General features: G+C 43.6%; 1 protein-coding gene across 1 annotated transcript in view; it reads left to right on the top strand.

Moving 5' to 3' along the window:
* LOC311502647 (roundabout homolog 1-like) overlaps positions 1-22,539 on the top strand; it is an 80,942-nt gene that overhangs the window by 53,672 nt on the left and 4,731 nt on the right. The window contains exons 3-23 of the mRNA XM_084564972.1: positions 6,106-6,263; positions 9,649-9,769; positions 11,071-11,209; positions 11,311-11,438; positions 13,835-13,959; positions 14,060-14,231; positions 16,204-16,409; positions 16,498-16,579; positions 16,669-16,837; positions 16,926-17,092; positions 17,222-17,346; positions 18,240-18,474; positions 18,636-18,757; positions 18,923-19,094; positions 19,343-19,540; positions 20,275-20,301; positions 20,978-21,017; positions 21,202-21,356; positions 21,477-21,836; positions 21,923-22,042; positions 22,130-22,265. Of these exons, the coding sequence (XP_084421098.1) occupies positions 6,106-6,263; positions 9,649-9,769; positions 11,071-11,209; positions 11,311-11,438; positions 13,835-13,959; positions 14,060-14,231; positions 16,204-16,409; positions 16,498-16,579; positions 16,669-16,837; positions 16,926-17,092; positions 17,222-17,346; positions 18,240-18,474; positions 18,636-18,757; positions 18,923-19,094; positions 19,343-19,540; positions 20,275-20,301; positions 20,978-21,017; positions 21,202-21,356; positions 21,477-21,836; positions 21,923-22,042; positions 22,130-22,265 (3,157 nt within the window). The remainder of the gene's footprint in view (positions 1-6,105; positions 6,264-9,648; positions 9,770-11,070; positions 11,210-11,310; positions 11,439-13,834; positions 13,960-14,059; positions 14,232-16,203; positions 16,410-16,497; positions 16,580-16,668; positions 16,838-16,925; positions 17,093-17,221; positions 17,347-18,239; positions 18,475-18,635; positions 18,758-18,922; positions 19,095-19,342; positions 19,541-20,274; positions 20,302-20,977; positions 21,018-21,201; positions 21,357-21,476; positions 21,837-21,922; positions 22,043-22,129; positions 22,266-22,539) is intronic.

Genomic DNA, 22,539 nt, shown 5'->3' on the forward strand with positions numbered 1-22,539 from the left:
ATTGGCGGTGGATAGACGCAGAGGGGTAGGGGGCGGAGGGAGAGGTCAGGAGATAGATTGTGAGAAAAGTCAAGGATTTCATATCTGCTGGGATTGAATGATAGCGGTATTTTTAAGGTTAGCGATATATTTATATATTTTCCAGTCGGTGTTCTGGTTTATTTTGGTCAAAGGAGGCTGGTTTGTATTTGAGGTGTATGTTTTTAAGCACTGGGAAGCATTAAGGCTTCATGACAGTGTAATAGATGTCAGTACTTATATTTACTTATTACTACTTACTCTCGGAATAATGTGTTTTAGTGCGGTCTCTGACCAGGGTACCATGAAACAGAGAGAGAACTATAATTCCAGCTTTTGTCTCTTTTCCACTTTAGTGTTTACATATCCCAGACACAGTGTGATTAAATACGGAAAAAATAGCCACACTACACCTACACCTAAAAAATGAATAACAGTAGTAAGGGCAGGCATCTTTAGAGGCTGATGCTCTGTCTTTCTTTCTATGCTTGATTATACATTACAGTCTTTTTATTTAAGAAGTTAGAGGATACCAAAGGATTGTCTTTTCTTAATGTAATCTTAAGTATAGTGTGCTTTTCAGTCATTGTTTTGACTTTAACAAAATCTGGGCACTTTTTGTATTTTTGATATTTTGTTCCACAGTACAAGTCTGTTTTGAGGAGTAGTTCAACATTTTGAGAATCCAACCCAAAACCAGTGGATATTTTAAGGAAGTCACTTTTCCCAGCTCAGAAACAGAACATTCCTGCATCTTACTCCCCTTAAAACCACAACTTGCTTAGTTTAGTTTTTTGTCAAATAAGTACAGTATAATATGTTAATAAGTCAGAATTCGTCATCTTTTTTGCCTTTGAACAAAGCCAGGTTGGCAGTTTCCCCTCTTAGTTTTTGAACAGATAAAATAAATGAGATCAAATATGTGAATAAGTTAGATTTAGTTTATCTCTTAAGTATTTTCTTTGGTTTTTCACCACTCCACACTGTTTCCAGTATTGATTCAGAGCTATCAGGCTGATGTCTAGCTTTATATTTACCTTACAGACATGACAGTGGAATCGATTTTCCCATCTAACGCTTGACCAGAAAGCAACTAAGCGTGTTTCCCAAAATCATGAGCTGCTCGCTGGATGTCAAAGACAAAACCCTGTGGCAGTCCAGCGGTGCACTGCTGAATCTGAACCTACTGTTGAAAAGTAGGGGTGAAGTGTCCCTCCGTTTTTTTGACAAAGAAACCTGAAAACTTGATTACTGTAATTCTTATAAGTTGACAGCTAGTTATTCTCATCAAGCTCATGCAGCACACTGCTGATTGTAGAGAAGTGGTTCCATTCTAAATGTTCTCAATTCATCGCTCCAGCAGCGACTTGCTGTGTTTTCCTTCTTTCATTTGTGTCCTGCAATAGTTGTACAGTATTGGTGGGATAATGATGACATTAAATGCATCCGTCTAATGAAGCAGACAGACAAAGTGTTTGAGTTATTACCTCAGAAAAAAAGGCTCCAGACAGGCATTTGGATAAGCTGTTGCTAATTGTATTCCTCCACTATAACATGAGCTGGAAGCAGAAGCATGTACAGCTGTTGTCCTGCTTTTGGCAAGTGTGGTGTTCAACCATTAGTGCCTTACAGTAATGTCGATGTTGACTTTGAGATATAAAAATGATCCGCTGTGCCAAAATCGTTGTACAAAGGAATCTCCGGTAGTTTGAATACAAAAAATACAGCAAGGTATCTTGAGCCCATCATGACAAAAGTTATCAGTCTCATGCAGCGATGTAGCTTGATAAGGTTACTGCATGCGCCCCATCCCTCTCCTGTCCGTGGGGTTTGATTGTGTTCCTTTTTGGTCCAGTTGGACTGTACAGAGAGGATTATTGGAGCTCTGCTGCTGTAGGCCTTTCAAGCTGTGGCTCAGGCTCCCGAGGACTAACAACAAGTCAGACACTGTCAGATCCAGACTAGTGAGGCCAAGGGGATGATGCTTTGAAGTGGGCTACGAGATTCTCATCTGGAGGGATCAGATGGTGGGGGGGGGGGAGAAAAGGAGTCGGCGAGAGGTGCAAAGCTCCGGCTAAACAGTCGAGCTGTGTTTGCCTTCAGAGGATGTGGATGCGGGTTTCACAGAATCCAGAGCCTACACGCCATGAGTGGCTTCAAAAACCTGTGAAATTCACATGTGTGCAGCTTGTGAAATAAACAAGTTCGATTTGAGAATAACACGAGTCGTGATGATGTACAAAGCCTTGGAATACAGATGCAAGAGAGAAGGAAAAACAAGATTACAGTAAAAAAATAAGTATTTGAAGTTGGCAGGAATGAACAAGAGAAATATTAATGATTCTGCAATCAAGGCTTACTGAGGAAAAAAATAAGAGAGGAGGTTTAATTTGTGGTGATTGTCCTCTGCATGATACTTCAAAACGTCCCCTAAATCAGCACAGTTTTACTTCGTTCTCCCTGCCTGCAAACGTTAATGATTTAAGGGATTTAAGAAACGTTTAAGAGTGTGAGCAACATTCATCCTTAGGACTTAGATCGCCAGGATGTGTTTACAGATAAGCAGGAATTATGTGAATTGTGTGGCGCTTGTAGATGCGATGAAAAGACAATTATGCACGGTGAGCGGAGGGAGCGCAAGACTGTCGAGAAACTGCAGAGAAGAAAGCATAGTTTTGGGTTTTGACAATCAGAGTACTTCTATTTGTGTATGCTTGTACGGTTTTTACTTGGGCATGCATAATTTCTTATTATAACTCAACAGGCAGATACTTTTTCTCTTCTGAGAGTATAAACAGTCAGTTTTACAAACACATGTTCCAGATTATTTGTGTGCTTACCCAGCACAATAGCGCAAAAACTGCCAGCTTTTCCTTCCTCGGATACAAACGTGCTCACTAACATTCATAAGCCTCTTCTGCTCTTAACCCTTATCTTTTATCTATGCTGCCTTTCTTGCATGAGCTTCAGTGCTAACACCTAAAGTAAATCTTTAACAAAGCGGGGTTTGAGGAAGTAGTCCAGGCTTTCAAATCCTATGGAATCATTTGGATCTCACGTAATAGTGAAAGCAGATGTGTAACATGATTGCCGCTGGAATTATAAGATGCTATCAGTCAATCAGTCAACATGTACACGCACACACTGTACACAGAAATGCGCCGGTCTCACTTTCTTCCTGTCTGAAGTAACCCTCGACCATGTTTCTGTGTCCCACGAGGAATGCCTTTTATCATGTGACACGGTGGTGTTGGCAGCGCTGGGGAAGGGGGAGGGGGGTGGTCGTCAGACAGCTGTTTCCCATCAGCGCTCAGTCATCTACAGTCAGCCAGTCGCAACCCCGCTCAGAGGACCAGAGGGGCAAATCGGCGGAGTGGAGCTCCAAGACACGCGGGGGCCAAAATATCTCCAATTAGAAGGTCATCCCAATTTGTTCTCCCGTATCCACGGTGCTCATCAGCCATCTCGGCCCCGCTCGACCAGTGTTATGTACAAATCCGTAGCCAAAGGTGAACGGGTTGCCGCCATCTGGGAGTGATTATGCTTTTTCCTCATTGTTTCCTGTCTTTTCACCCCAACCCAGCTCTGCTGAGTTCTGCTCGCTCTGCGTTGGCTCAGCTCCCTTGGCTTGTTCAGGTTCTAAGCCCCTTCTGTAATTTAAGACTGGCAATGCTTAACAGCAGTCACTCATGCGCAGGCGTCTATGAACATGTTGTTCACCTCATCCGGCGCCGGAATCTGCTCAGTGATATGGACTAAAAGGTTGTTTTCATCGCAGAGAACCCAGTTTCTCTAACAGCACACCCCAGTTCCATTTTCTTCTCATGCTGCGATCTTGCAAATAATAGTTGTGTGCTATGGAATGAAGCTATTCAGAAATGTGCTCCTCCTTGAGGTGTTGGGAGGTTGAAGCTGTACATTTAAGTCTATGGTGGGGACAGGAAGGAGCTGCCTGTGGCCACCAGATTTCACACGGTCCTCTTGGTCTCCTTTGCGTTGTCTGCAGTTTGGTTTCTGGCTGCTGCGTCTCTTTCTGCACACAGGCTGCTCGTTGTGGAAAGATGATGAATTGCTGTGGTAGCTTTTCGCCGCCTGCTCGTGGAGTCGTCTGGATCCCACCTTGCTGCGGAGCCATATAGCAGTGCATCTTCTCGTCTTACCGCCGGCCATTAGAAGAACCGACTCTCTCAGACGCTAGCGTCTCAATAGGCCGCGTTCGAGTAAGGGAGTAACCCCAAGAGGGACCCTGAGAGATTTTGTTAGTTTTACTACCCTGAATGAATGAATACACTTGAAATGGATACAGTAGAGAGTACTACATGGGTGATGGTGAATCTATTTTGGACAAGTGTTTGTCTGCTACTCTCAAAAATGTGATGGGCAGATAGAGCAAGCGACCTTTTATTACGCTGACATGAAATGGAGCTCGTAGGGTCGTATTTTCATCATGGGGAGTCAAGTGCACAATATCCTCCTGTTCAATTGGTTTAAAGGGGTCCTAGAATCAAAACCACATTTACGTTGTTCCTGTTGAATTTAGGCTCCGAGTGGTGTCTAAGAACCACACCAAAAACTTCACCGCCTTCTCCAGCCTGCTTTCGTATGCAAATTCAAAACTAGAAACGGCCGTGTTGAAATGGGCAAATCTGAACAGAGCTCCGATATTACGTAATAGGCGCCCAGCCCTTTTGGATACACCCTCTCTCATTTGCATGTTCCAGCCCACTGTAAGGGCGGAGGCGTTAGCTAGCTAGCCCCAGCGACAGCTAACCGCAGTTTCTGTCAAGAGGGATACGGTATGTCGGACTATGCGTGTAATGTTCCAGGATGTTTGGGGCAGGTCAAGACTCTACACAGACTTCCCCAAGAACTCAACTGTCAGCGGGAATAGTTGATGTTCATTTACAACCGCGTTCCACAGAGCTTCAACCCGAGGTTGGTAGTTTGTTCTGCCCACTTCACCCCGGAGTGTTTCTCCAACCTCGGACATTATCAAGCCGGCTGTGTCGTCGGGATAGCTCAGTGGGTAGAGCTGGCGACCCATGTGCCGAGGATGAGTCCTTGTTGCAGCAGCCCAGGGTTCGAGTCCGACCTGTGGCTTTTTGCTGCGTGTTATCCCCTCTCTCTCTGCCCCCTTTCCTGTCTATCTTCAGCTGTCTCTATAATAAAGGCAACAAAAAGCCCCCAAAAAATATATTTAAAAAAAAAAATAAAAAAAAAAGTATCAAGCCGGCTTTGGCTCTAGCTTCAGCCCGGTGGATTAGGCCAATCAGCTTTCAGGATATGTGGGCCAATCAGCCTTTGGGTAAACTGGCCAATCAGCACGCAGCTCATTTCATTATTCATGAACTTGCTGAGTGGGCGGGAAAAACAAACTGTTTCATTGCAGGGCTTATTTATGACCTTGTATTAGGCTCTCTAGCAGTGCTCCTGGGGCGTTTTCAGCCCCACAAATTTACATATGCCATTATTTAGGCTCAAAGATCAATTCCTAATGGTCAAAAAATGTGTTCTAGGACCCCTTTAAGTCTTGAGAACACTGTTGCTAGGTGACTAACAATGTGACGGACCATGGCCTAGTTCCACTTACTATAGTGGTAATCATTTTGTGCTTGTTGCATTCTGTTGCCACTCTAGGAACAAGAAAGGGGTAAACAATGGAAAAATAACAATTTAATCATTTTTTTTTTTTTAAAACTGCATATTAAATGCATGTTAGAATTTCTAAACTCTTTCTAAAGTAATATTAATCCGCACTTGTGGAAGCTGTGAGCAACACACCGAAATTAGGCACATTAGACTTGGACAGACTTTGCTGAGGTTAAATAAGGTGCAATAATATGGATGGAGGAGGATTAACATAGAGATGGAGTTATCTGTTACAGAAAGGTGAGCTGCTGTATGAATAAAGACCTATGGCGTTCACTGTGGGAGCGGAGCTGGATGAGTCTGTTAAATGGACTCTTTAACTCACTAAACACAACCTCAAAGTCACCAGTAACATGAGCAATGTTATGATTTCACCATTGTCCATTCGTGCTCAATCACCATTAAATGCCACTCTGTTTACTCTTCTGTGTTTTCCAGTTCTACGAGACGACTTCAGACAGAACCCTGTAGACGTTATGGTCGCCGTGGGTGAGCCCGCAGTGCTGGAGTGCCAACCGCCTCGCGGGCATCCTGAACCTACCATCTCCTGGAGGAAAGATGGAGCCAATTTAGATGACAGAGATGAACGCATCACGGTAAAAACAAAAAATACTTCTTTGCCCTTGAACATGTTTATTTCTGACTAGGACTAGGACTGCAACTAATGAGGGTTTTTTTATTTCCTATTTTTCATTATCCTCCAGTTTGAGAAGCTGGAATCAGCCATTTGGTTTTGAAGATAGTTTTTATAGATCGACTACTTGATTGATCAGGTTTCAGCCCTGATTTTTACCTCGATGAATGGTCCACAGAAAAACCTTTCAAGAACTAATCACCTCTCACCTCAGCAGGAATGTGAAAAAGCAAGGTTGTAAAGTCGAGATTGCTGTATAATTATCTTGAGGTTCTCACAATTGAAAAATACTTGGAAGAATTTGAAGAGATGATTTATTTTGTACATAAAAATCCTAATTATAAAATGGTGTTTCAGGAAAAAGACGTGCCTATACTGCTGCTTTATACTGTATGCATGAGCACAGTATGGAATTGATTGAATGTGCTAATTTATCATGTGACGTGCAGCAGACGGCAGTGAAGTCTTTTCATGTTTTGTGCGTACACTGAATTCATACTGCATCTGATGGGAAAATAAGGAACCGGGTTTCAGCAGCTCATATAGTTTTGTGTGCGTGTGGGTGTGTGTGTGCGCACATTACGTGTGTGCGTGTTGATTTGTTTATCTGAATGGCCGTGCGAGCTGCCGGAGACACGCAGGAGAAGACTCAAAGCTCACGTTAGTGTGGACTGACAGGTAGAGTCTCTCTGGGGGACTGTGATGGACAGAGCAGCTTTCTCTGATTTAAGGAAAGGAACGGATCAGAGCCGAGGGGGGGGTGGCTCCTCTGAGGGAAACACAAAGGCTCCTTTTTGCTTTGTACTTTCCTACGTGCCTGTCTTTGTCCTTCCTAATAATCTTTTCTATATGGAAATGTGCCTTTGCCATGAGTGTTCACTCAGAGACTTACTTACTCACTGTACAAAGACCAAAGAAGTCCACCACAAGTGATTCATGGCTACTTCCCATCCCTTTGAGTGCTTCCCTTGTGACATTAGTTATTAATAGTAATGTACATAAAGTAGTGAGTTGATTTTTATAGCATTTTTACAGCGTACTTACACACTATGTAGGTGTAATTTTTGGATTTTAATTTGAAGAACTGTGTGCCTTTATGTGGCAAAATACAGTTTCACACATGTGTTGCCTTCGGGGTCACTAAGGTTATGTGGAGAGGAAAGAGAACCCATGCAAACAGAACAGAAAGCTGAGGTTTCAGTGTCCGAGACGGAGGATGGAGAAACCGCAGTTGGATGTCTCAGCAATGGAATTGCTGCTAAAAACGAGGAGCGGTCACTCCGGGAAATAAAAAAGCCCTCGGTCTGCTCTTTAATCAGCTGCTAAAGTTACTGGCGCAGCGACATTTACGGCGCAGAAAAAGTTGGAAAATAAAAGTGCAACATGAGTCACTGCCACTGGTTAGATCATCCTCGCTGTCCCTGGGGAGTGTTTCAGCGGCAGCATTACATCACGACACAATTTGATATGGGTTCATGAAATGATAATTAATATATAAATACCTCGGTCCAACAAGTGCCCGTGTGTGCTTGGTGAATCTGAGATGCAAATCCCTTTATCCAGGACTGGACTCGGTAATCTCAGTCAGCACTATTCAATATGGTTAAGCATTTGATGAAACATGTTGGTGCCTATGCTATGAATGGAAAACGACACTATGTGGAAGATTACAAGCTAATAATAAATCTGCAGGCACTCTCTCCTTGTCATAAGTTCCCCTATTTTAGATTACGTAACCTTTAATAATAACTGGGTTTTAATTTGATGCAATTATATGCGTATTTATACTTTGGTCAAATTGAATACTGTTACTGTCAAAACATGCTGCTTATTGCATGTGACTTGCTAGGATTCCAGCAGTAAGATCTGATATTACTCATGGCTCACTCGTGGCAGAATAAGCCTCCCCACTGCTGCATGCAGTTATGCTTTCAGTCAAATATAGAATGTTTTTCATCGGCCCTAATGTGAATCCAAACATGCAGCCCTAATCCATTGAACGCCGACAGGAATGGCTGAATCTGCAATACTAGTTCCCATATTCCCCACACATGCTCCCTGTGATTACTAGTGGTTGGCATTGTGTATCTAAAGCGCACACAACCACAAGTCGCACCACAGTTTGTTAAGTCTTCCTCTTAAAACCACATCATCTACAACAGATTTGGAATGTCAGCCATAGTTAGGTCGCTCATTTTATTTTTTTATTTTTAATTTTTTCTGGCGTTCATGGTGGAAGGTTAGCCTAGAGGAGGCTGACTAATAAATGAAAAGGCTGCTGGTTTCATCCCTGCAGCAGCAATTTAATGATGTATTCCATTTGTAAGCTGGTGAGGGGAGAGTGCCCACCAAGCCAGGTGCTGCCTCGCATGACTCTGAATCATGCTTTTATGGACGCAGCACTGTAGGCAGCCTTGACCTGTGACCTTAAGAAATTGCAAAAGCCGTGCCGTTACGCGTTGTGTGTGTGTGTGTGTCCCTAGCAAGCATATATGAATAGTTGGAGACCACGGCCTAGTGTGAGCAGGAAAGAAGCAATCTGAAAGCATAATAACTGGGCTGAAAGCTTAATTGAAGCCGAGTCTGGGAGAATGTCTCAGATGTCTGTTTGCGCGAGGTGTTTATTTTGAGGTCTTCACATCGGCATGTTTCCTCTGCTGCTCTGGTATCACCTCTAACACCGGGTAGCTGCAGACTATCAGTGCAGGAGCTCACATTCAAAATGCACAATAAAAACGGCTTCCGTGGTCTGTGGGGGCATGTGGTAGATAGAAAAGACTGAAAGCAGCATGGAGTGTATATGTCTTTGACCTCTTTGTTGTGTGTGGGTGTTCTTGTGTGTGTGTGTGTGTGTGTGTGTGTGTGTGTGTGTGTGTGTGTGTGTGTGTGGGTGTGTGTGTGTGTGTGTGTGTGTGCACATAGAGAAGGTAGAAAAGTTTGGGAAAGGCAAAGTGGGCTGACACAACATCTAAGGAGCATCTCTACAAAGAGGCAGCGTCTTTGTTCCCGGGGTTCTTGTGTAGCACTAGATATGAATTATGTAATTTCATAATGGATGACCTTCTGTACGGCTTGAAAGACAGCGCAGATTCTTTTCAGCCGTACCGATGCACACAGGCTTATACAGCGCCATGCGCTGTAATGCCATCATGTGCATGAAAATGTCTATTATCAAACGAAAGGTAGCCAAAGGTGTGATTATATGAAAGGCGGGAGGTGGGGACGCCATGCATTATGAATGCGCCGTCCGCACTCGGTAGCTCACAGAGAACACTACACATTAGCATGGTAAGATCCTGTGCAAATACAGCTGCGCAAACACGTTTTTTCTTTCGGCTTTCTTGTAGATTCGGAGCGGCAAGCTGATGATCACCAACACTCGGAAGAGCGACGCGGGGAAGTACATCTGCGTTGGAACCAACATGGTGGGAGAGAGGGAGAGCGAGATCGCCGAACTCACGGTGCTAGGTAAAATTTGTGATTGCTTTTCACAGTGTTGCAGTGCCTCACTTAGTCTAAGTACTCTCTTAGTTTTAGTTTGCCAGTCCGCTGGAGTATAATAACCCATTAATTATGCTGATTATGCAGCACTATCATCCAGTCTGGAAGCTTTGGAGAGGCTCCCCACCAAACGTGTGCCGCGAACATCTACCGCTGCCACAGCCAACGTTATAACCTTTCAGCATAAGAGCTCCCTATGGTGCTTCCGATACCCCCACCTTCCTTCCAGCCTCTACTCTCCATCCCCCACTTATTTTCCTAACACTTTCCATCAGAGTACAGCTCTTATCAGTATCACACTGTTAAGATGACCTTGGTTTAGGTTGCAAATATACAGTGTAGTGCCTGGTAGAGCCTTTCAAGGCTATGAGAATAATCCTGCTATATGCAGAATAAGGTCAGCACATGCAACCTGTACATAATAAATGGCTCACTGTAGATTTATGGAGATGCATGGGTGATGGGCTTTCCAGATTCTATAAAAGTAGTAAGCTGTTAACTGTGCTTGTATTGCTATGTCTATAAGATTTATAACATATTGATGTGAGGGCTGAAAAATGTACATGAATTTCAGAATATCTTCAATATTCCTCCCTTTCTTGCGCAAAACCTGATTACACATGCCATTACAGTCAACACTCCTTGGTATTTTTTAGTCCTAAAGTAGTTCTTGCAAATACTGAGATGCGTTCTTCATTTATTAGATTCCGTATCTGTGATAAAGTGTCTTTTCTATCTCTCAGTAAACAAAGAGAATATTGATTTTCTGAAGAGGTTATCGCTTTACGTCTGCCTTGCTTTTTAGCGCCACACACTCCCCCTTTCAGTCTAGCAGTGATTTAATGCTGAGAAAGTCTCTCTTTGCTTAGAATAAAAATGGCACTTTTGACTCTTAGTTAGTTTTAAAGCCATGTTTCCCACTGATACAGAGCTACTTAATAAATAATGTTCTGCTGGAAACTTGAGCCATATTTATGAGAAGGTAAACACAGACTGTAAGCTGATTTACTTGAACAAACCTCGGGTCAAATCCAGATGAGTGTCATCTGATTAACAACTAGTTAACATGGTCAATGGCCTTGAATTCATATATAATCTTTATTTTACACGTTTTTTATGTTTTTACGTTTTTTTCTAAATAATCCGACTGAGTATTTCAAGGTAAAAAATAAAACAGAATTTGTTGGTGGTCTCACGCTGCAAAGGCACTAACATGGTGAGATGAATTTACTGAAGATTGTATTTTGTGTTTTTGCACTATCCTCCAGAGCGGCCGACCTTTTTGAAGCGGCCCAGCAGTGTAGTGGTGCTGGCTGACGAGACTGTGGCGTTCCACTGTGTGGTTCAAGGAGACCCTGTTCCCACTGTCCGCTGGAGGAAAGATGATTCTGACCTGCCTAAGGGCAGGTAACTCACAAAGGCCCTCCACATGCAGTAATATACCATGCAAACATGGTATTTCAACTTGTTCTTTCATCTCTGAGCATGTGTGTCCGTCCTGCTTGCAGATTTGAAATCCTAGAGGACCATACCTTGAATGTTCGCCAAGTGACCTCTTCAGATGAGGGCTCCTATACATGTGTGGTGGAGAACATGGTTGGGAAGTCTGAAGCATCCGCTACGCTCACTGTGCACGGTCAGTACAACCCGACCTTCACACGTAATTTCCTCTCTTCTCTTGTATATACAGTTCACACACTTTTTTTTTTCGGAGGCCCGAGGTTTATTTTCCACGGATGAGAAGTGTATGCAAGGCAGTTATTGCTAACGGGAGAACTAATCCAGTCTCATGGTGTCACAAATTAGCGAGGAGTGACTCTTACACAGCCTTTTATCCAGACCTAGTTTTCATTATTGTGCCTTAGGTTGCTGCTGCTCTCAAGACAGTGCAGACAGGCGGAATTATCACTGTGGCTTTCATGTGTGCGTTTTCATTCTTTCCACTTCCTGGCCGGAGGTCAAGTAATGTTTGCAGCTGTCACCAGTTCTAAATAACAAGGAGTATAATACAATGCAGGAGTTTGTTTACTCTGCGCTTCATACTAATGCCATGTGTAAACTGAAAGGAGCATGCAGAGTAAATGTTTATGTGACCACAGAAATGGACTCATTTGGTTGCCGCGCCACAATGACACCCTTCACTTCTTAAATTAGTGACAGGAAATGAGCACCGAGACACCTCTCGTAGTTGCACACAGGCCTTTACACTTAGACACACACACACACACGGCAGTGACACAGCGGGTGACATATGCTGCCAGGACAGTAGGGCTTAATTAAAGATAAGGCTGGCCTTGTTGCATGCTGGGAAGTGACATGGTTCCAATTACATTGTTTTCCACTTCCTCCAAAAAACCTTAGCAGCAAAAATGTGCATGCAGGGGGGGACCACAGTTAATTTGGGAAGTTAATGGAGAAAACAGGGTGCTTTCTAAATGAATGCACGTTTTATTTTATAATTAAATCACACCGTCTAAACCTTTGGCTAGATTGCCACAGTCTTGACCACAGAATCAGTTTTCACTTACCTACATCTCAGAATATGTGTTTGATATTACAGTTGCCGTTATAAATAGATGTAGCAGGCCACAGAGCTAAATCATTGTATGGTTAATATACGTATAAATACATCTCTGTAAACCCAACTTTACCACAGTCATCTTCCAGCAGTACTTCCAAAATCAGCTGCGCAGCAAGTCAAGCCATTCATTTCACTATAAATCTCGCTCACAGATGTCAAGATGGTCGGCTGTTCTCACCCCCAAATGTGTCACTGTTAGTGTGGTACATCTTGTACAGGAGAGATCTGTGTACAGCGCCAGCAGTTCACAGTTCTCCCCTCCGGACACGGTGGTCCTTCCTCACCCCTCTCAGGTTTACGCTCCTCCGGCTGGCCTCCTCTGTGACCTGTGACTCAAAGTAGCAATTACATGCAGCTTTTACACGTCACAGTCAACAAGTTGGCTGGGTCTAATTGGGGATAAACAGTCTGCTTTGCCCTTGCTTAATTTATTTATTTATTTATTTATGGTTCTATGTAGTTAATTAAGTAAAATGCTAAATGCTAGTTAGGTAAAATGTTAAACATAAAAGCAATTTGTTATTAACCACAAATATAGTACTCGTTGCACAGAAGAATTACTTCTTCTCCAATGAGTGTCTGGCCAAACCCTGAAACTGAAATTCTCAAATGAACTACAAAAAAAAGAAAACTGGTCCAAACAAAAATCAAAACTGCAACTAAGTGATGAAAGGGGACTACAAAGAGACATTAAACAAATACAAAGAGAGAATATGGCTGCAAGGACAAGCGGAACGACTACAAATAGATGCAAACCAAGGTGAAATGACTACAGAGAGACGTATCACTTTTGCAAAGAGATCTAAAACAACTGCAAAGGAACGTAGAATCACCACATTTCAAATGCGGTAGAACAATGACCGAGAGATTTAAAATCACCACAAAGAGATGCGGGATGTGTTCCTCCCTTGTAGGAGATGTGGGTCATTTTAAACACCTGTGCCCAGAGGCTCATATTCTCATAACCCATTCATGATTCTCTAGATACGTTTTTGACTGTGCTTTCATATAAGTTCCATTGTGCTCATTCCTCCAGTCATGTGCCAGTACTGTTAAGTGTGTCATTTCATTTGTACATCCCCACGTTCACCCTGATTACTCATTACACTGCTCTGTTTTGTGTCTTTTCTCTTGTAGTCAATACTGGTAAGTTTTCATCCATCCCTCATCCACCATCAGGCAGCAGCAGGAAATCATGAGCCCCTGTCTCTGTCCTGTCAACACTGTAATTCCATCCACCACTACAGTATGTAATTCATGTTATGTGTGGGTAAATGATTTTTTTCTTTTAAAAAAGTGCTGTTCTTTATATTCTAAAAGGTAAAGAAAAACGGTTGCTTCTCGCTACACACACACTCAGGCCTTATTCCCTGTGCTTTGTATGCACACTGAGATGTTCTAAAATGAGAAAATGTGTCAGTCAGGTAATTAGGGCCTCTCTCCTTCTGTAGTGCCCCCAGCGTTTGCCGTTCGCCCCAGAAACCAGGCGGTGGCAGTGGGCAGGACCGTCACCTTCCAGTGCGAGGCCACGGGCAACCCACAGCCCGCTATTTTCTGGCAGAGGGAGGGGAGCGAGGTGAGACTGAGCCTCAGTCTGTCATCGCACTAAATCACTACTCAGTGTAAATAAAGGTAATGAATGGCCCTCTAACTACGATCTCCATCTCGCCCTCTAGAGTCTTCTGTTCTCCTACCAGCCGCCACAGCCCTTTAGCCGCCTGTCTGTCTCCCAGATGGGCAGTTTGACCATTACTGACGTTCAGCGCTCGGATGGTGGCTTCTACAGCTGCCAGGCTCTTAACATCGCTGGCAGTGTTATTACCAAAGCACTGCTAGAGGTTACAGACTGTGAGTAAAGAGGAGGGGTGACGGAGGGCAGATTATTATACACCTTTCCAGCTTCATTCTTTTGTCTTTTGGGTAAACAGACTGCGCTGCTGCTGCTGCTGCAGTGTTTTTTTAAGCAGGTATATTAGGCTACAGTTTTGCTTTGGTTGCAGACTGGTGAGAGCAGCTTCCCTCGTGGGTGTGGTAGTTGGGCTTGGTTACTGTCAGGGGAGGGAGATGAGATGCTCTTCGCATGTCAGGTTCAGAATTCTCTGTTTCCGTGGTGACTGTGTGCAAAGAGTGCCCATCCTTATCTCTCTTACCTCTAAAAATGTAACATTTCAGAATGTAATCCAAGTAAAAAGGGTTGGATCAAGGGAAATGCAGTAACAAAATTGCTGCGGAACTTCTCCTTCTTTTTTTTATGAACACAGCACAGTCTTTGTTCACCTCTGCTGCAGATATTTGTGAATTAAGAACGCAGGATTGCCATATGATTCATTTAAAGGTACATTTTAATGGAAAGTGGTATCAGGGACTCAAAAAATCTGTGTTAATTGCTTTAAAAAAGCAATTTAAATGTGCTCGGAGGCCCACATCAGCAATTACACACCTGTGTGATCATGAATACATGTGTCTGTGTAACTTTGCACTATGTTCATGCAGTACATTAATATAAGGTAATTGCTTTAGGTTTTAACATATAGCTAGTTCAGCTATACATTAAGTTGTTCAGTGCAGTACTAGTAACAATGGACAATGTTCTGCTGGGATTGATCATGTTAGCAACGTGAAAATTAGAGGTATCCACTCAGTGGAAATAAAAAAAAAAGGTGTCACGTTGTTGTTTTTTTTTCAGTGGTCTGCACTCACTTGTACTTGTTTCCCTCTATTCTCCCCTTCCCCCAAGTTCTCTCCATCCTTCAACACTCCTCTCATCCCCATTTGGAGTGGTGCATTTGTATGGTAATAACCAGCCTGCATTACCTCTGGCAGTTTTCAAGGCATGTTTCCGTCACCTTTTTTTGGGGGGATTTTTTTAATTATTTATTTATCTACTACCCCCTGCCCCCATCCACGGGGTTTTAAAATGTAAGAGAGAGAGAGAGAGCTCTCTTATCTAAGTGGAACTGTTATTAGTTGGGCTTTGCCGTCATGATTGGATCCGGCTCCAGCGGTACCTTACTGCCCAGTGAACGATTAGTTGCTCTCCGCTGGAGGGGAAAAGTTGATTTATTTTTCCTCCACTGCCTGCACAGCCATCTAAGCCTATTGTTCTCCCTCTTTACCAATTTTCCTCTCAATATCTTTCACATCTTATCTGTTATTTTTTGTTTTTTTCCGCATTTCATTTTCTCTACTTTCGTCTTCCTTACTTTTATTTCTTTCTCTCAGTTTATTTATTAACTTCGACCTTTCATGAGCATCAAACCTCATTTTGTAATTCCGTGACAGACTTTTGACACTTTTTTTTTGCACACAGGTATTGTGTGGGTCTCCCTTGTGCCTCCAAAACAGTTGTGACTCATCAGAGAATGGACATGGGCCTTCTGAGGGTGTCCTGTGGTGTCTGGCAACAGAATGTTGTTAGTGGGGGCCTTTGGGTCCTATGGGTTGAAGGGAGGGGCCTCTGTGGATCATCCCACAGATACTTGATCAGTTTTGGATCTAGTGAATTTGGAGGCCAGGTCAACACCTTGTGCTGTTCTTCATGTTTTTTGAGTTGTTCCTGCAGCCTTCAAGGAGTGTCATTGCTATAAGGTGGGGGTGCCTGGTCTGGTCTAGGTGGGTGCTACATGTCTAAGTAACATCCACATGAATGTCAGGTCTAATCCCAGCAGAACATTGTATTGTCACAAGATGGTCAATGTTATTCACTTCTTCTGTCAATGGTTTTAATATTGTGGCTAACTGGTGGTGTATAACCTGTAATGGAGCTACAAGGAAAGCATTAACATTGCTATTCTTTCACTGTCCTTCATTTTTTTATTAGCTGGGTCAGACCACCCTCCTCCTGTCATTAGGCAGGGTCCAGTCAATCAGACCGTTCCTGTAGACAGCACGGTAATACTGGGTTGCCAGACTGCTGGGACTCCACCTCCTACAGTCCACTGGATGAAGGATGATGTGCTGGTGTCCCCTGTGGATTCTCGTATGTCCCTGACAGAGACAGGGTCACTGAAGATTCACTATACTAAGGTAGGCGGTGAAGTGATACAGTTCTTACAGTTCAAGCACTGAGCCAAGCGATCCTGCTAAACCCTGCCTCCATACGTTCTCTCATCAGCTGGGAGATACAGGTTTCTACACTTGTAAAGCTTCTAGCCCCAACGGAGAAGCTTCCTGGACAGCATACTTGCAAGTGGAAGGTTGGTTATGCAGATTGTGACAGAGCAAGAAAGATTAACAATCACAGAAGAGCCATATGTGGTTGACTTTTTAATTCATCTGTTGGCAGAGTTTGGAGTTGTTGTCCAGTCCAGTCATCCTGCAGACCCTAACCTGATTCCCACTGCTCCATCCAAACCCGAAGTGACCGACATCACTCGTAACTCAGTCACTCTGTCATGGAAATCCACCCCCAACACCAATGCATCACCTATATCCTACCTAATTGAGGCATTCAGGTTAGACACGTGTGGAATGCAGCAGGTATGATCTATCTTTATGGAGCATCACTTATATCGGTGTGTTATGTTTTTTTCCCACCTGCAGTTACACATTAGGCAACAGATGGGTGACTCTAGCTGAGCATGTGAAGGCTCAGACCTTTGTTCTGAGAAACCTGAAGCCTGGAGCTGTCTACCTCTTTATGGTCAGAGCAGTGAATGCTCATGGCCTCAGTGACCCCAGTCCAATCTCCGACTCGGTCAGAACACAAGGTCAGTGCAGGTTTTCCATTTCCTTTTAAAGGCTTTGCTTCACATCGAAAAGCACACTGGAGAAACCGCGTCATTATTTCAGTTCAAATAAATAAGTTATTGTTTTTTTTTTTCTTCTCTCTGTGCCAGTAGACAGCACGTCAACCATGCAGGGAGTGGACCACCGTCACATCCAGAGAGAACTGGGAGATGTTGTGATCCACCTGCACACACCGGTCGTCCTTTCATCTTCTGCCGTCAGGCTGCAGTGGAAAGTAAGAGTAACATGTCACGCACATGCTCAGACCTTTTTAGACTGCCAGAGTTAGGGTTGGGAAAAGGTCAGATGAGCAATTTTGCCAGGACATGTAAACAAATATTGTACTTTAACGAACGCTATTAAAGCTAAGGGTCAGGCCTTGAAAAACATGTGAGGGCTGAGAGAGTAGTTTTTATAAAAGGGGTTATTGTAGAGAAAATTACACTTAGTACTTTTATGTTTTCCCAAGAAAATGATGTGAAATTATGAAATAGTGACTGCATTTTCAACGGAGATACATAAATAGTTCAGCAGAAACTGAAATAGTATATTTTTTTTCTGAAACTACATCTCATAGTTTGAGTTTCTTTCTAAACATGTATAAGGCAGTAAATCTACAGCACAGAGAAGGGAATTTATTGAGTGTAACTGCACTCTGTTTCGAGCACATAAGAATGTACATGCAGCATTTTTCAGTGGACATGAGTGGATGTCTCCACAGGAATCTTTTAAGGCATCCTTTGTCCTAATAGTGTGGTTTAAATGGAAACTGCTTCGTTCTCTGCTGGTGCAATTTCAACCAAGGCCATGCTGAGTGGAAACTATTAATGACCTCATATTGTGGTTTCAAATGAGAACTCGCAGATATGAGGAAATCTATATTACCCTGAAGGAAAAGTGTATTAAGTTAATTAAGATTTAACAGATCCTTCGCGGGAGATGTTCACACAGGATGAGGCTTTAACCTCCTCTGTGAACGCTTTTGTTTAAACTCTCAATTTACCTGCAGCACATTCACACCTCTTTTTGATTCAAACTCGGATGTTCAGTTGCTCGAGATGGAAGGGGGTATCGCCGTCATGCAGTATGACATTTATGCAGCATGTTTTATCTTTGGCTCTCTGCTAGGTCGAGCAGCAGTCCCCATACATCCAGGGTTACAAGGTGCTTTACAGGGCGTCTGCTGAGCACGGCCAGCCTGAGGGGCACTGGAGTGTCCTGGAGGTACGCGCCCCGCGGGAGGACGGGGTGGTGATCGGTCAGCTGAAGAAAGGATCCATCTACGAGTTCAAAGTGCGACCCTTTTTTGATGAATTCCAGGGAGCTGACAGTGAGGTGAAAGTCGTCAGGACGCTCGAGGAAGGTGAAGTTTTGTCCTGCAGTATCTAAAAATAGCAAAGGGAAAATGATTGATGTTTGGATGGTAATATAAACGACAGATATTGCTTTACTCAGCGTACAACAGCACATTAGCTGAGACTTGGTCCGTGTCTCAGTGGTTAACTGCATGCTTCATTGTCTTAGCCCCTAGCGGAGCACCCCAGGGTGTTACAGTTACAAAGAGTGATGCCAATGGGACTGCTATCCTTGTTTCCTGGAAACCACCACCAGAAGCGGAAAAGGCTGGAGTCATTCAGGAATACAAGGTAAAAAAAAAGAAAAAGAAAAGTCGACTGTCTGCTCTGAATCATCTGTATTCCAGTTAAAACGTAATTCATATCTTTGTGAGAGTGCCGCCGCCTCTTGTGTTGCCGTATGTGTCCCTCAGGCAGTCGCTGTCATCTCATCTCCTCCTCATGTTCTCTTGACAGATCTGGTGCCTTGGTAATGAGAGTCGCTACCACGTAAACCAGTCGGTGGATGGCTCCACCTTCTCCGTTGTCATTTCCAGCCTGGCGCCAGGCATTCGCTACAGTGTGGAGGTTGCAGCCAGCAACGGTGCAGGGCCCGGAGTAAAGAGCGATGTCGCTTTCTTCCAATTAGGTAAAAGTTCATCCAAAATGGTGAATCAATTTAGGAGCTGTCATAAAAGTGGATGGCAACAAACTTCTGTAATGTTTTAGAGCCTTTTTTATACAGTGTAGAACATTTAATGAAACATTAAGCTGTGTTGTCAGTTGGTTTTGTGTCGTGTCTTTGCCGGCACCATCAACATGTTTGAACATCCTCTGTGCAGTGTTTGAATTCTGCTCTTTCTTCTCCTTTCTCCTCTTTCTGCTCTCACGGATCAGACTCTGCGGGCCAGATGATGGATATCAGTGAGGAAAGAGACACATTGTCTCAGATCTCAGACGTGGTGAAGAAGCCGGCGTTTATCGCTGGCATTGGCACCACCTGCTGGCTGGTCCTCATGATCTTCAGCGTGTGGCTGTACCGTCACCGAAAGAAGAGAAGCGGCCTCAGCAGCACATACACCGGCATCCGCAAGGGTGTGTGCTTCCTCTGTCACGGTTACACTTTGCACTGGTAGACGCACAGATGAATGCACTCCAATCATAAAGGCCATGTGTGCATAACATATTATGATGTTACGTTTGTGAGTACATTTCAAGGTCGCTATGATTGTAGAAGAGATCAAGACATGACATGTTGCCACCAAACTAAACATCGGTTGTCATTTCAGTGATATTAAAGAATATTTTCAGAAACTGATAAGCAGATCACATCAAAGGGTAAAAAAAAATGCTCTGGTCTAATCTCCCTGTGATACAAAGACTTCAGAAACACATTTGCATTTGCGTCTGTGCAGACATCCGAAGGCTGACCTTTAATGGCATGTTTGTAGAGTGTCATTTCCTCAACGGCGCGCGGTTCTAGGAGGCACGGGCCTGTCAACCTGCCATTACCATGTCTGCTACAATATTGCTGTTATTTTCTCCCCCCTGTCTCTCGGGTTGCCTGTCACCCCCATTAACCTTCACCTGGACACTTGTGTCAAAGACAGACGCGGCACAATCACAGGTGGCATGTGGTTATTTCGGTGTCGGTGCACTTCAAGTTTTTATATGACGAGATGTTTGACAAACAGCGGAGGTTGCATGCAGACACACTACAAAATACTGAGGACTGTAAGGATGTAGTCTTTTATAGTAGAATCGTATGCTTTATTTCCTAAGTAATCACTGATTTCACCTTCTTTACTCTACTTTGTTTAACCCTACAGTCCCGTCATTCACCTTCACACCTACAGGTATGTACAGGATGGTTTATGTGCTGGTTATTGTGATAATTTATGGATATTGCAAGTACTTTTCTTATGAAGCGTTATATATCATGCATTTAACATCTCAATATGCATCCTGTTTCTTTGAAAGCTCATTTGACCTGGTGGGGCAATTCATTCTTTACGTCAGTTACATATGGAAGCATATCTTAATGGAGTGCTCAGTGCTAAAGGAAGATGGCAGTCAGTAAAAATGATCTAATACACTGTCAATATTTAAACGTGAGTTAACTCATTAATTAATACAGTACATTGTATTCGGTTAAAACAGATGTCAGTTGGTTGATTCCACTTCAAACACACCTGCTCAGTGGGTTAAGTTCATTTGAATAAATAAAGAAAATACATAATACATTCTGCTGGAGAGATTCAGCTTAATTCAACATTATCTGGTTCTGCATCAGTGGCTGTTATGCGGAGATGTTTTAAGGCACAGGCGATAATTAGTGTTTTATTCATGCAAATTAAACCAGACATTCAGACTTTGCACGCTATGAATGGAGGCATGTGTTGAAGTAAATGCAGACTTTTGACTTCATTTTGCTTAGTCTCCTTACTTGCCTTTCATGATTTTCTCAGCCTTTGGCACTCCCTCTTTTTGACAGCTCATCAAGGCTGAATATTTTTCCATTTCTCTTTGCAGTCGCATATCAAAGAGGAGAATCGGTGTGCAATGCTGGCAGGTGAGTGATATTTTCGTCCCTTTGTGTTATATAAAGACTGTGTATGCACTTACATGGTGAAAACGCTAGGGGGAGGTGTCTCCCCGCTCTAAATGTTGTGGATGTCTGCACCCTCTCCATTTATTACTGATTTATGAGGACGGGCAGGTTTTGAGTGACAGCACTGTGGTCCTCCTTATTGCAGACCTGGCCTTCTCAGCATGGGTGAGCCTCTAAACCAGCTGTGGCTGCCAGACAATTGGCCAAATGCATGTGCCAATCACAAGGACTGTAGCATCAACTGCTGCAATAATGGCAATGGCACAAGTGACAGCAACATGACAACATACAGTCGACCAGGTCAGTGCAAGTTTAGCTTCTAGCTCAGGTGGAAGCCTCTGAAACACATATAGTGAAGCTAATAAAACACTAGGTTTGTGACTTATTGCGTTCATGAGCTGCTTTGTTTCATGCACACAGCTGACTGCATCGCCAACTATGGAAACCATCCAGACAGCAAACAGGGAGGACAGCTTGGTTCTGAGACAGCCATATACAGCGACGTGAACCTCTCCAACAAGCTCAATGAGATTAAAACATTCAACAACTCCAACTTGTGCTATGCAAGCCCGGGAGGAGATCCATCAGCCACATATGAGCCCATTCCGTACGCCACCACGCAGCTCATTCAGGCCAACATTAAGAACAAAGCAGCCACTGGTGGCTCTATAGCAGAGCCTCTGGACATACCCTGCTGGAAACAACCCCCCAATCTGCCCCCAATACCGAAAGAGATGGCAGCACAGATGCAATACAACATGAGTGAGCAAAACAGTAAAGGTAGGACAGATTAAAATTTGATGTGCCTTACATCATTTGTATGGGGGAAAAAAAGATAAGATATTGCAACAATGCTTTCTCTTCAGATCATCTGCAAGGAAGTGAGGGGATGATCCATCCCAAAACTATCCCCTACATCCAGGCACGAGATCACAGCACAGGAGGCTCACACCACAGTTCAGACAGAGGCAGCAGCAGCACCTCAGGTGAGGCCGGCAACTATACTCTGTTTAATATTAATGAGGTAAAGAGTAAGTCTGTGTTTACCTTGAGGTTTACTTTTCATTTCTCAGGGAGCCAGAATCAAAAGAGGGGAACACGGGCCCAAAAGATCCCAAAACATACTGCAGTGAGCTGGGGAGAAGCCCTGTCTCCTCCTCATGCTAATGCCTGGGACTGTGACGAGTATAGCCTGCCTATGGAGAGGAGGTGAGTGGAAAAGATGAATGCACTTCTACACAGCACACACAGACACCATGGCTTTGTCAGTTGATAGTTTTATAGCAGACTCTTAAAGGAAAAATAGACTCTGATCAGCCACAACATTAAAGTACCGCCCACCTAGACCAGACTCCTTGATGGCAGCAGCCATCCCCAGCAGGATGCTGTCTGATAAAGGCACACACACACAAACAATTTAGGAACAACTCAAAAAAAACATGAAGAACAGCACAAGCTTTTGACCTGGCCTCCAAATTCACTA

Source organism: Chelon labrosus (assembly GCF_963514085.1).
Source record: "Chelon labrosus genome assembly, chromosome: 17".
NCBI lineage: Eukaryota > Metazoa > Chordata > Actinopteri > Mugiliformes > Mugilidae > Chelon > Chelon labrosus.